This window comes from Labeo rohita, chromosome 14 (assembly GCF_022985175.1).
Source record: "Labeo rohita strain BAU-BD-2019 chromosome 14, IGBB_LRoh.1.0, whole genome shotgun sequence".
In the NCBI taxonomy this organism is placed as follows: Eukaryota; Metazoa; Chordata; class Actinopteri; order Cypriniformes; family Cyprinidae; genus Labeo; species Labeo rohita.
The window spans coordinates 19216640-19230409 of record NC_066882.1 but is presented as its reverse complement, the minus strand read 5'-3'; the positions used below and the strand labels follow the sequence as shown (position 1 = coordinate 19230409).

The following is a 13770-nucleotide window of genomic DNA, read 5'->3' as shown; positions in this document are numbered from 1 at the left end:
AGCGAGGCAGAGACGAGGTGCTGTGGAGGCAGAATACCGCCGCGCCGAATCAGGCGGAATCCATCCAATTATAAAAGCTGATTAACTGTGTCAATTAAAGCGTGATGGATGTCTGTTCATTTATTGAGCAGGGCAGAGGGAACGCTAAGCCCGGTCTATAGGCAACTTCGGTGATTGCCTCTTCAATACATCTGTTAGACCTGATAAAAAGTTGCACAGGGAGGCTCTGATAAGTGCAAAGAGGTTACCGGGTGAAATAAAGCAGGGAGAGGGAATGAGAGAGATCAGTTCAGGTGGATGGATGAAACGGGAGAGAAACTTATGGGATGAATCACATCCTGCATTTTATAGGAGCTGTGGCCAGTGGAAAATACAATACAATACAGTAATATACTATTTTTGCATATTGCTTTAAATAAAACAATTTCATGACACTTTATGTAATGAAGAGAAATGTAATATGTCTTACATCTCTCACAATTGAACATTAGTATAGTTAACTAAAAACAGAACTAAAAACATTTGCAGCTGTGGTTGTGTTGAGTGATATAACACTAATTTAGAAATCTTTATTTGTTATATATGAGCATGAGTTTCACTGAGCACTTCAGCTTAATGTGTTGCATCTTACATCTGCATTTCTAATGTAATTTTATATACAACATTTTATATTTTTATTTCACATTTTCCTCATTTGTTTATTTATTATTAATTTGGTTATATTAATTGACAAAATGTATTTGTTTAATGAATACAGTTTACATTTTCACATTTATATAATTTTCTAAGTATTAGTATTAATATTAGTTATTATTTGCTTTGGTTATATTAGTGACAACTTATTAATTTCTCAATATATAAAAAATACAGTTTAAAACTGTATTTAAGTGTTGTGAGATTTGACATAATTTATAATATAATGTATTTATATTTTTAATAATATAATTTTTTATTTATTTTTAAATTTATTTCACTTATTTATTTATTTTTATTTAACATGCTCTTCTTTTGTTTGTTTTTTTATTAGTAATTATTTATTAGTAATTTGGTTATATAAATTAACCAGATGTATTTATGTATTAATGAATACAATTTAAAATGTAAAATTTCAAAGTATTAACATTAGTATCGATATTAATTTTGGGTGTTATTTTCTTTGGTTATATTAGTGACAACTTGTTAATTCTATTATATAAATTAATCAAATATATATTAAATATATTTAATATATCAATATATAAAAAATACAGTTTAAATTGTAAATGTTGTCAGATTTGACATTTTACCATATTTTTTTAAATATTTGTAATAATTAAATTTTTTCTTTTTTTTCTTTATTTATTTGTATTTCACAGTTTCTTCTTTTGTTAGTTTGTTTGTTTGATTTTATTAGTAATTCTTTATTAGTAATTTACTTATATAAATTAACAAAATGTATTTATTTATTAATACTATTTTAAATTTTACAATTTTTAAGTATTAATATTAGTATTAATGTTTTTGATGTTATCTTTGGCTATGTGACAACTTATTAATTTTGTTATATTTATTCATAAAAATTTGTAATATTTATAAAATGTATCAATACATGCACACATACATTGATATATATATATATATATATATATATATATATATATATACGTATTCAATTCTCGTCAGATTTGACATTTTACTAGTAACTGTTTTTCAGTAACTGAATTTAGATTTAGATTTTTTAGATCTATCTATCTATCTATCTATCTGAAACTCCTTTTCATGATTCAGTGGAGTGCAAAGTTTGCTTCCACTCTGGAGGGTTTTGCAGATTTACAGTCTCTTCAGCCTGTTAATCTTCTTTTTTCTCATGCTATTTTCAGCACCTGGAGTCCACATGCTACAGGCACAAACCTAGCCCCCATCGTGTCTCGGTGTCGCAACTGTCAGTTTATGATATCATAAGTCCTCTTAAACCATGACAAAGTCACTTTCCGCAGACATGCTTAATGCATCGTCGATACAGAGACGCAGGAGCGATTCCTGTTTGCATGCGCTCAGTCATTCACGATTGACCAGCTGTCATGAAACAAGGCCTGATGTAATGCCACTTCCTGGAGCTCGGCCACCCTCCTGCTTGCACGGCATCATGTCGTATTGACAGAGTCATCAGTCAGACGCGTTCAACAAAACATGTCAAGACATGTTGCCGATGACCCCCGAGCGGCATTAGCGGTACTTTGTACTCACGTAAGAATAATAGAGCTATATTTGGATAAAATTAACTGGACCAGGCACCTGTATTCCTGAGAAGTGTAGATTGTCTTAAGTAACAGCTCCGCTGATAGCAATGATAGGGTGTTTATTGCGACTCTGGTGATTAAGAGTGTGATGAACAATTAGAAGACAGCTTAATTAGAGTGACGCAGGCTGGCATAATGGTAATTGACAGCCCTGTTTTAATTGTCTGTGTGATTTTGGGCTTTGGGATGATTCTAATTTAATCATTTCCTCTGATAATCTCACTCTCTTTTAGACCAAACAAACCAAGCAGAGAGTGTGAGGATGTGAGTGTGATCGTGAAATCAAACTTCCTGTGCAGTTTTGTTCACACTACTGAAAAGTAAATACAAGGCTAATTAAGTGCTTAAAAAGTAAGTGTTTCAAAAGTAAATTGTATCTTTAAATTAAACACAACAACATACATAGGAGGCTATGATTTCAACATGGACGGAATCGCAAAATTCAGTTTTAAATGAACTTTACTGTATGACACAGAATGTCTTGGAATTTGAAATTGAATTAGAAATTTTGGATGAATAAATTTTAACACGTCAACAACACAAAATATACACATATTTAACATGTATTATACGCATACTGCTTATAAAAACTTTTTTTTTTTTTTTTTTTTCCGCGTATTTCACACAACATGTATTTTACTCATGAAATACATTTTTAAAAATAAATTTTAATTAATTTAATTAATCTTTTATTTAATTTATTTTACTTTATTTATTTTTATTTCACATTTTCTTCTTTTGTTTGTTTATTTATTAGTAATTTGGTTATAAATTAACAAAATTGATTTATTTATTAATTAACACAACTTTAAATTTCATATATATAATTTTATAAGTATTAATATTAGTATTAATATTTGGGTTAATATTAGTATTCGTATTTTCTTTGGTTATGTTAATGGCAGCTTATTAATTTGTTATATAAATTCACAAAATATATGATATGTATAAAATATATCAATATATTAAAAAATACAGTTTAAAATAGAATTTTAAACTGCCATAGAATTTTCTGTATTTTCAATAATTTTATTTATTTATTTATTTATTTTTATTTTTCTTCATTAGTTTGTTCGATTATTTATTAGTTTGTTTATCATCTCTGCAACTGCTTTGAGAGTCACTTCATGAGCATTTATCATTTCTTGTGAGAAAAACTATCATCACATCATATACAAACAAACTCAAAGGTCTTCGCCGCAACCCGTCAAAATAAAAGTTTGGTTTAACTTAAAGAAACTGCGACAGAAATATATAACTGAATGTAATGATAGTAAAAGTAAATTATGATTATTATTATTTTTATTATGATTATTATTATTATTATTATTATTATTAACTTTTTCAATAAAATGAATTGAGCTGCTTAAGGTTATTATAATGTATTGAAACCATTAAAATTGAATCCAGAAAAGTAATGGAAAACAGTATTTGGTACAAATAAAACAGAAAAAGCAAAAGCTGAGAAAAACCATTAAAACTGAGTTTAGAAAAATTAAGATGGTAAAACAGAACCCAGAAAAATGAAAATGGGTGGGGGGAAAAAACAGATTTTTTTGGTGAACTGGTTTTGGGAAAAAACTAAATGGATTTCATAAGGCCCTATATACACAAGAATGATTTTACAAACTAACTATAGATAGATAGATAGATAGATAGATAGATAGATAGATAGATAGATAGATAGATAGATAGATAGATAGATAGATAAATAAATTTTTATTATATATTTATTTAGATATGTATTACTCATATACTATTTCTATGCAGTTTTCGACACTTTTTTTACTCTTATTTATGAAGCACGTTTCCCTGCATCCCTAAAAGGAGGTTTTGTCAGATATAATTTGTCAGCATTTTCTCCCTGAAGTTTTTCTACTGTTAAAGATATGCACATTTATTCTCGATTTGCCCTTCCGTTGACCCCACTTTGAGTGTACAGGAGGAGACTATGATGGAGGACGTAATGCTCAGTAATATGGCCCATATGCACAGCTGTGACTCTACCCCAGAATTCAGGAGCTTTTGGCTGAGCGATTCCTCGTAGCTTTTAGCTGTCAGTCCGTGGAGCATCTAAATAGGCCTAAATACGCCTCTGCAGTCTCTCGTCACAATGCAGAGCCACTGGGTCTCTCCCAGCGGTGAGCGCAGACACCTCTACCACCCAACAAATCAGCACGCCACAGAGACAACCTTCACAAATCTCATTCCCACCGACACAATTGATTAGAATAATTTTGGATGTGATTGTCTCTGGGTACTTAGCCATAAAGCTGCGGGCCACAACGAGAGAGGGCACATGAAATTATGTGGATTCATAAGGAAATCTGCTTTCTGTCAGAGAAAAACACTCTCTCCTTCCCTGTCTCTCTCTCTCTCTCTTGTTGGAAGGAAGTGTCTTTCAAAATCACAGCCATAAATTCAGCAGCTTGAAGAATGCTGATGTAGCAGGCTGCCAGCAAACACTCCCGTCTTTGCAAGTGCAGAACAACCCACTGAAGCACAGATATGATTACCTTTTTAAGGAGGCGGCAGTAGGGGAGCTGCACATCTACTGAAATGTTTTCCCAGCAGTTAATTCTCTTACACACAATGCAGGCCAAGTCAGCTTTAGGTAATTCTGTTTGCTAATAATTTTACGCTTGGAAAAAAAGAACAATCTGGCAAAATTTGGTTAACGGCAGATTACAAAGTAATACACAAGGAGAACAGGTATTTCATTCGAAAATTGACATTGATTGTCACTTACGCAGTTTCAGGCAAATGTTTGGAGTGGAATACTGCATGCATTGCAATTTTGTAATGTAAAACTGTATTTAAAAAACAGTTTTGTGTTGTATGCTTAATTCTGTGTATCATCCCAGATGTTTTTTCCTTTCTTTTTCTAAATGTCTTATATTAGTCAAAAAGGAGGGATGGTATTTTATGCAGTTTTCTCTTTTGTTTACTACACATTTTGGCAATTGCAGTAGGCCATACAGGAAGTTTATTAAACAAGGACAGATTAAACTGATCAAAACTGACAGTACAGACATTTACAATGTTACATGCAAGTTCTATTTCAAATAAAAGGAGGGAAAAAAGATCACTGTTTCCACAAAAATATTAAAGGAGAAGTCCACTTCCAGAAGAACAGTTTACAGATAATGTGCTCACCCCCTTGTCATGATGTTCATGTCTTTCTTTCTTCAGTCGTAAAGAAATTATGTTTTTTGAGGAAAACATTTCAGAATTATAATGGACTGCTATGGTGCCCCAAGTTTAAACTTCCAAAATGCAGTTTAAATGCGGCTTCAAACAATCCCAAATGTGTTTTTTAACGATCCCAGCTGAGGAAGAAGGGTCTTATCTTTTTTAATATATTAATATATTATTAATATATTATTACACTTTATTTAGTTTTTAAATAAAATAATAAACAAAATGATAATACTATTATATTTTAAAATTAAAAATGAGTATTAAATAAAAATACAAGTACGACCACGTTTTTTTTTACTTTTGTAATTTATACGAATTTTCAACATTTTCAAACCTAAAATCAGCAAGCTTTTATTTTGGCGGGTTGCCGGGAAGTAAGTACATGCACTGCTGGTTTTAGCGCACCCTCCGGGGTTGTGGCGGTTGTGGTTAGAAGGGATACAGCTCTGACCGGAAACTAAGAATGAAATGAATTGTTCTACCTATTAGATTTTTTTTTTTTGTCTACGCCTACCCCAACCCTAAACTTAGCCCTTACTATAATACAAAAACAGTATTATTGTTGTACAGTGTGACAAAAATAACGTTAGATTGATGTGTGCATGCCCAGTAGCTAGAGTTGTTTCCCTTCTAGCCTTAACTGTCCTCCGGTGGTCATGTTTAAAGGCTGCATACATAACTGGAGCAGTCTCATTTTAAGAAAAAATAACTGTTAAATTGCAAAATAGAAAAGAAATTATAGTATTTTAAACCTCACAAGAAATAACAGTCCGTTTTAAGACGGTTGCATTACTTAAAGAAGACATCCTTGACATACACAAACCTTTTTAAATTATGATTTATACTTCATCTGAAAGCTGAATAAATATATACCATAGATATATGGTTTGTTAGGGTAGGACAATATTTGGCTGAGATACAGCTGTTTGAGAATCTGGTACCTGAGTGTGGAAAAAAATCTAAATATTAAGAAAATCGCCTTTAAAGTTGTCCAAATTAAGTTTTTAGCAATGCATATTAGTAATAAAACTATAAGTTTTGATATATTTACGTTAGGAAATTTACAAAATATCTTAATGGAACATGACCTTTACTTAAAATCCTAATGATTTTAAAAGAAAATCAATAATTTTGACCCTTACAATGTATTGCTGGCTATTGCTGCAAATATACCCATCCTACTTATGACTGGTTTTGTGGTCCATGGTATCAAATAATATGGTAATACACACCATTTTGCAATATCAAGCAGCAAAACGAGCTGTTTTGTACAGCTGAAAATAGCTAGACACGGATAAGACCGGAAGCTGGACCCATAGCTTATGTGCTCCCCTAAATATTGACAATATAGTAACCAATATTTTGTGTGACTCTTACTAACTCACGTTTCTTTCTCTGTCTCTGCGCAGCGGCATCAGGTGCTGAGGATGTGGCCTTGTACGTGGGGATCGTGGCGGTGGCTCTTTGTCTGACTCTGCTGCTGATTGTACTGGTGCTGGTCTACCGCAGAAAGAAGGAAGGTCTCGATGCAGATGTGGCAGACTCCTCCATCCTCACCACTGGCTTCCAGCCCATGGGCATCAAGCCCACCAAGCCAGGTGTGTGGGCACCGCGCAGGGCAGCCCGCAGCAGTAGGCTATTGTTTCTCTACACTATCCACCCCTCGTCACGGTGTTTCACACCCATCCTTTCATCCCAGTGCCCGTGTTCCTGTGCCACCTGTGGCCATAAAGCAACTCACAGTCTCGTGTATGTGCGGTGTTTGCGTTAAATGGATTTCGTGTGACATCTTCACAGTTGCAAAATATTGTGGTTGATTTTACTTAAATCATCTTTGAAGTCATACGTGAGAAGAGACCTTCACTCGTCCGCCTGCTACCGTGGGAAGTGATTTGGTAATAGTAGCATTAAGCTGATTTCCATTGATCCTCCCACGAAACAAATCTGCCTACTGCTGTGCACTTTTATTTTTGCATATGTGAAGTGTTTAATGTAAAAAAAATCTGAAATCGTGAAATATGGAGTTGAGGATTTGAACCTGAATGAAGCCATACAGAAAGCTTTATTTTAAAGTGTAAAAAATTTAAACCGTGACTGCCAGGCTTTCTTTAAACTCTGTATGGAATTGATTGTGGCTGCTAAAGAGGAGGAGGAGGCATTGATTTATTTACGAGTGAGTCTCTCTCAGCGCCGAAGGCCCGGCTACATCCATGGATTTGTGCATTTGCACTGAATTTCAATTTGTGTTGTGCACTTTTAACCACCGTGACCTTTCGAGTCGTTTTTCACTTGTTTCTTTCTCTCCGTTTCGACAGAAAACTCTCATTTGCTCACCATCCAGCCCGATTTGACCACCACCACCACAAGCTACCAGGGAACGCTGAGATCTCGCCACGAAGTCGCCGGGAAGTTCTCCGTGAGCAACGGCCCCCTCCTGGAGCCTCTTCCTAACGGCTCCCACACGCTGCACAACGGCAAACTGCCCAGCGACCCCAACGACTTCATGAACCGCCTGTCCTCGCAGACGTATTTCAAAACGCTCCCGAGAGACAACGTCAACACCTCCTACGGCACTTTCAATTTCCTGGGTGGCCGCTTAACCCTCCCCAACACCGGTAAGATTGTATGACTGCAAACAATACGAAATGTTTTTTTTGTGTGTTCAGTCAGAAGTGTTGTGAAAAAGCTCTGGAGCTTTGTTAAACGGCAACGTTATTATACCGACATGGCCCAAAATGGAAGGGTGAAGTGATCCAATTACACGGTAATCCAAGCAGTTTTATGTAAATCGGGACACGAGCGAATGCGAACACCTTCTAAAGAGGTTTTTTTCAAGTAACGAGGCAGAGCGGGCAAAGAAGCGCTTCCATTTATATACTAATGATTGTGTTATGACAATGACGAGCGTTTTCCTTTTTCGACGAAAATAGCTGTAATTGGGGAATGTCTTGTTTTATTTTTCCCCTTTTTTTTTTTTTTTTTTTTTTTTTTTTTTTTTTGAAGGAGCCGAGCCAAGCCAGTGACTTAGTTGTCAGCTGTGGCATTGTAAGCCGATATGCAGCGTGCACATTCATAGTGCCTGCAACTCTATCCACTCCAAGGACACCACCAGAGTATATTCAAACCAATTAGTCTCCTTAATCACAGACAGAGGGTTCATCAGGCTGTCACATTATGAATCACTTGCGGTCAAAGAGACAGCTCACAAGGCAGTGGAAATGAAATAACCAGGGCTCCCTCAACTAAGAGCGTTGCCCTTCAAAATATAATGTCTGATACCTGTTATCCATGACTGTTTTGAGGGTGTTTTATGGCTTATGCTGCTTTTATGCGTTTATGTTAAATACTAATTATGTAATTATTTAATAATTATTGTAGTATGTAATACCATCTTTATTTTATTTTTATTTATGTGATTTTTAATTTTTTGTGTGTGCTTGTGTCATCTGCACAGTTACAAATTGCCCAGTTTATTTTATTTTATTTTTAAAGTAAAAATACATTTTATTTATTTATTTTTTTAAATACATTTGAATTTAACTAAATTTGAACAAATTATTTAAAATCCAGTTCCAGATAAATACCGAAGTTTGTTTATTTAGGATTTATTATTTCTTACATTTATAAGGTATATGATTATTTTAGACTAGACAAGTTATACTGTCGAATTTAATGTGTACAGTAAGGGGTTGAGTAATTATGTAATTATATAATAATTATAATAGCATATAATAGTATATTGTAATATTTTATTTTAATTTAGTTGTTTAATTTAATTTTAATTTTAGATTTTGTAATTTTTTGTGTCATCTTTATAGTTACAAATGGTCCAAGTTTTTATTTTATTTTATTTTTAATTTAATTTTATTTTATTTGAAAATACATTTGAATTTAATTCAATTTAAACAAATTATTTAAAATCAAAATCCAGATAAATACAGAAGTTTGTTTAAGATTATTTTTTTCTTACTTTTAGAAGGTATTTTGCAAAATAATAATAATAAATAAATAAACAAATAAGTAAAATAAATCAATCAATAAATAAAAATACATTAAACACTTATTAATGTATTTAATTTTTAATTTAGTTTTTGTCATTTTTTGTGTCATCTTTATAGTTACAAATGGCCCAGAGTAGCTTATTTTATTAATATTTTATTTTTTTGGAAAATACATTTGAATTTAATCAATTTTTAACAAATTATTTAAAATCAAATTCCAGACAAATGCAGAAGTTTGTTTATTTAGGATTAATTATTTATTACTTTTACAAGGTATGTTGAAATTAATGTAATGTAATTAATTAATTAATTAATTATGTGTGTGTGTGTGTGTGTGTGTGTGTGTGTGTGTATATACACACACACACATACATATATATATATATATATATATATGCTTTTATGCATTCATCTTCAGTATGATTATATATTTTATTATTATTTTATTTAGAATATTTACAATATTTTATTTTATTTGGAAAATACATTTAAATTGAATTACAACTGAATGAATTATTTAAAATCCAATTCCAGATAAATACAGAATTTTGAATAATTAATTAAAACATTGAAAACTACCATACACTTTCTGAGAATAAATGTGCAGCATGTTTTCTGAAAGCGCACATTGTTTAGTTTCATTGCTAACATATTACCTTCTAAAACAATGTAAGCTATGATTGTTTGGCTGTTTGCTGAAAATGAAGAGACTGGATCTCTTGTAACCTTAATCGAATACCACTGCTTTAGGCACTTCCTGCCACTGTCCACATCTCCAGGGCATAAAGAGTTTTGAAAGGTACACATGGTAGATGGCATCTTTGACCTTGAATGTGGATTTGTATAGCATTAACCACATTTACTTTTGTCACATAGAGGCCCGCTGTGAGCTGTGACAAAACCGGCATTCAGATGGAACAAATGAGCCTACCTTGTCTCTTTTGTTCCTATTTACATTAGGAATCAGCCTGCTCATCCCGCCAGAGGCCATTCCCAGAGGGAAGATTTATGAGATTTATCTCACCATTCAGAAGAAGGAAGACATGAGGTAGGTCCCTGGAACCAATCTGAGGATCTGCCTCACAAAGAAAGGATGCACAGTTTGAATCAGATTTTAAAAAGGGCCGGCACAGAGCGTCGAACGTAATTGAAGTCAATCTCCACATGCCGGCGTACATGATTGTGTGTGTGTGTGTGTGAGCCGTTTGCTCAGATTTATGACTAATGCTGGCTTGAGATATCAAAAGCTTGTGTGTATGTGTTGTGCCTTGTCTGTTATATGTAAATGAGCCATGGGCCGCAGCAAGGGAAATGTTCTCCTGTTTTAGATTTTCCTGTCGGAGTGAAGCACCAGGTAACGCTCTGGCTATTTTTTTGCTCATGCATTCATGCAGTGTTCGCGGCCAGCTCCCTACTGGGTTTGAATGCAGAGTGTGAAAAGTCAGATCAGAGCACCAGAGGCCTGATTAATCGTGGAACCTCATCTTGTTAAAGGGTCGGCTTTGGGCATGACATTGGCCATCCATCCAAACCAATCTAACCCTTTGGTTAAATCCTGAGCATGTGCTCCCCCTCTGCCTCCCTCCAGATTGCCCCTGGCTGGGTGTCAGACGTTGCTGAGTCCCTTGGTGAGCTGCGGCCCGCCCGGTGTGGTGCTCACCCGGCCGGTCATCCTCAGTATGGACCATTGCTCTGATGCGTGCCTGGAGAATTGGGCCATCCGTCTCAAGAAGCAGTCATATGAGGGATCGTGGGAGGTAAGTGATTGTTTGCGTCTGTGTGCATTTATGTCTAGCTATATAAAAAATAAATGAATAAAAAAAAAAACAGAAAGATTTTTAATGTTTTTTTTAAAGATGTCTCTTGTTCTCACCAAGCCTGCATTTATTTGATCCAAAATACACAGCAAAAACAGTAACATTTTGAAATAATTTTACTATTTAAAATAGCTTTTTTCTATTTGAATATTTTTTAAAATGTAATTTATTCCTGTGATTTCAAATCTGAATTTTTAGCATCATTACTTCAGTCACGACTCTTCAGAAATCATTCTAATATTCTGATTCGCTGCTCAAAAAACATTATTATTATTATTATGTTGAAAACCGTAGAATTTTTAAATTTAATTTAATGTTATATTATATTATAGCATATATAATTTAATTGTATTTATATATTTAATGTATAATTTTATTTTTATATTAAATATATATTTATATATAAAACATTAAACTGTTTAAATCCTTATTATCCTAACCTTATTATTATTATATGAAAATCTTATTATTATTATTATCGTAATAATTTGTCTTATCATCTAATTATTAATCTTGATTAGCTGCATACAAAAAAAGTGAAAACATTTTTGTGTACATAAAATACGTATGTAGTGTTTATATTATGTATTTATAAATACATGAATGTATATATTTAAGAAAATATGTTGCTTATATATTCAACATAATTTTTATGTAATATAATTACATGAAAGTAAATATGTACATGTAAATATTATATATGTATATGTGTGTGTACAATTCTGTATTGAGATATATATATATATATATATATATATATAATTAATATATATGTACAATTCTCTATTATATATATATATATATATATGTGTGTGTGTGTGTGTGTATAATAATAGAATATATAATTAATATATATAATTAATCTTTAATACTTATATTTAATGGCATGCAATATAAATTACATACATTAATATCCATTATTTGACATTTTTTAATTATTATTTATTCTTTTTGGGAAATTGCAGTTAAAATCTGCTTGGCTCAAAAATCTGAATACCCTCAATACATACAAAAGACATGGGAAATATTGGTTTAATATAATTTACACAAATGAATTTAATAAACAATTATACTGTCATTTTTGCTTACAATTTTGACAAATGACAAATTAGCTTTTACAGTAATTTTCTATAAGTTGCTTTACAGAAGACTACTGAAAATTGGAGTATGGGGGACAAAATGTACTTAAATATACAGGAACATAATGCAAACAAATCTTCAAAAAATGATTTGAAAATAGCAAAATATGGTTTAAATCTTTTTGTTAGATTTTTGAGTGAACATTTCTTAAAAGTGTTTCTCCTGTGAAGTGAGTGGGACACCATGTGTTACGAAAACAAACTCGTGCCGATAAATAAAGACTCTCTCGTTCTATATGATTGCGCCTCATTTTAATTAGCGATGAACTGTTCGTAGGTGGAATCCGTGCTGTACGTTCACCTTTCTTGCCCTTTCCCATTTCTTTCCCTCTCATCGTCCTGCTACTGAATTGAATATCTTACGGAGGCAAATGGGCTGTATCGTCATAATCATTTGAAATAGCCTCTCAGACAATAAAGCCCTGAAGTGTCTCCATCAGCGTACTCCTCATTTCACCTATCTCTCATACCTTCACATTTAATCTCCATTTAATTGTATGGATCTTTTCCTCATCCCATCCGATGGCCATCAGCACCCACCTTTAAACCGAGCCGGGGCGAGTCCTTCATTACGCCTGATGGCTTTTCCAAATCTGTTCTGAACCGCGTCGGGTCGGCGCGAGATACATCAGGCACGAAGACGAGAAAGAGGAGGAACCTAGGGGAGGAAGGGCGGAGGAAGAGAGTGAAGGTCTTCTTTCATGTTTGATACTGTGCATAAATTATTCAGGCTCCTTGGTGTGGCAGCAATGGGGCGGCAGTAGAATGAATAGGCCTGTCTTAGATAGAGGGTAGAGCAGCACTTTTAATCATCCCCTGCCCCAAATATAGCCCGTCGGCGGCAGGTCGCCGTTCTTGGCCAGGTACAGCAGACAAAAGAGGGAAAAAACACAGGGAAGTTTGTCCTGGAAGGAGCCTTGGCAGACAGACTCGCAGCAATTAATTTCTCCAGAGGACGCAGATCAGCAAAACGCGAGCAGAAGAGAATGAAATATAGTCTGTGTCGTTATCGAACCGTGGGATGATTTTTTTTTTTCTCTGAGTCATTTAAAAAAAAATGATAATGGGGAAAAAAAACCCAGACTTCATTGTGGTCAAATGGAAAACGGCTAGTGCCAATACTAATTTCACTGATGAAGATAGTGGCTTATTTTATTGATTGCTGGATGTAATTTCCTGGCCTGGATCCCGAGGTGCATGACAGTAGGGCCGCCTCTCTGTATTTGATTAGATAATGGTGTGAGCGAGAGAAAAAGAGAGAGACGGTGTGCGAGGAATCTTTCTGATGAGCTTCCTGCAGAAGGTTCTGTCGCCACATATCCCACTTGCCTTT

General features: G+C 33.6%; 1 protein-coding gene across 4 annotated transcripts in view; it reads left to right on the top strand.

Moving 5' to 3' along the window:
- unc5a (unc-5 netrin receptor A) overlaps positions 1 to 13770 on the top strand; it is a 236850-nt gene that overhangs the window by 193515 nt on the left and 29565 nt on the right. For 2 of the 4 annotated variants that reach the window (XM_051127773.1, XM_051127771.1), the window contains 4 exons: positions 6890 to 7078; positions 7796 to 8095; positions 10442 to 10529; positions 11070 to 11238. In XM_051127773.1, coding sequence (XP_050983730.1) covers positions 6890 to 7078; positions 7796 to 8095; positions 10442 to 10529; positions 11070 to 11238 — 746 coding nt within the window. Of the gene's footprint in view, positions 1 to 6889; positions 7112 to 7795; positions 8096 to 10441; positions 10530 to 11069; positions 11239 to 13770 lie in introns of all 4 variants that reach the window. The other 2 variants (XM_051127772.1, XM_051127770.1) reach the window with 1 other exon arrangement.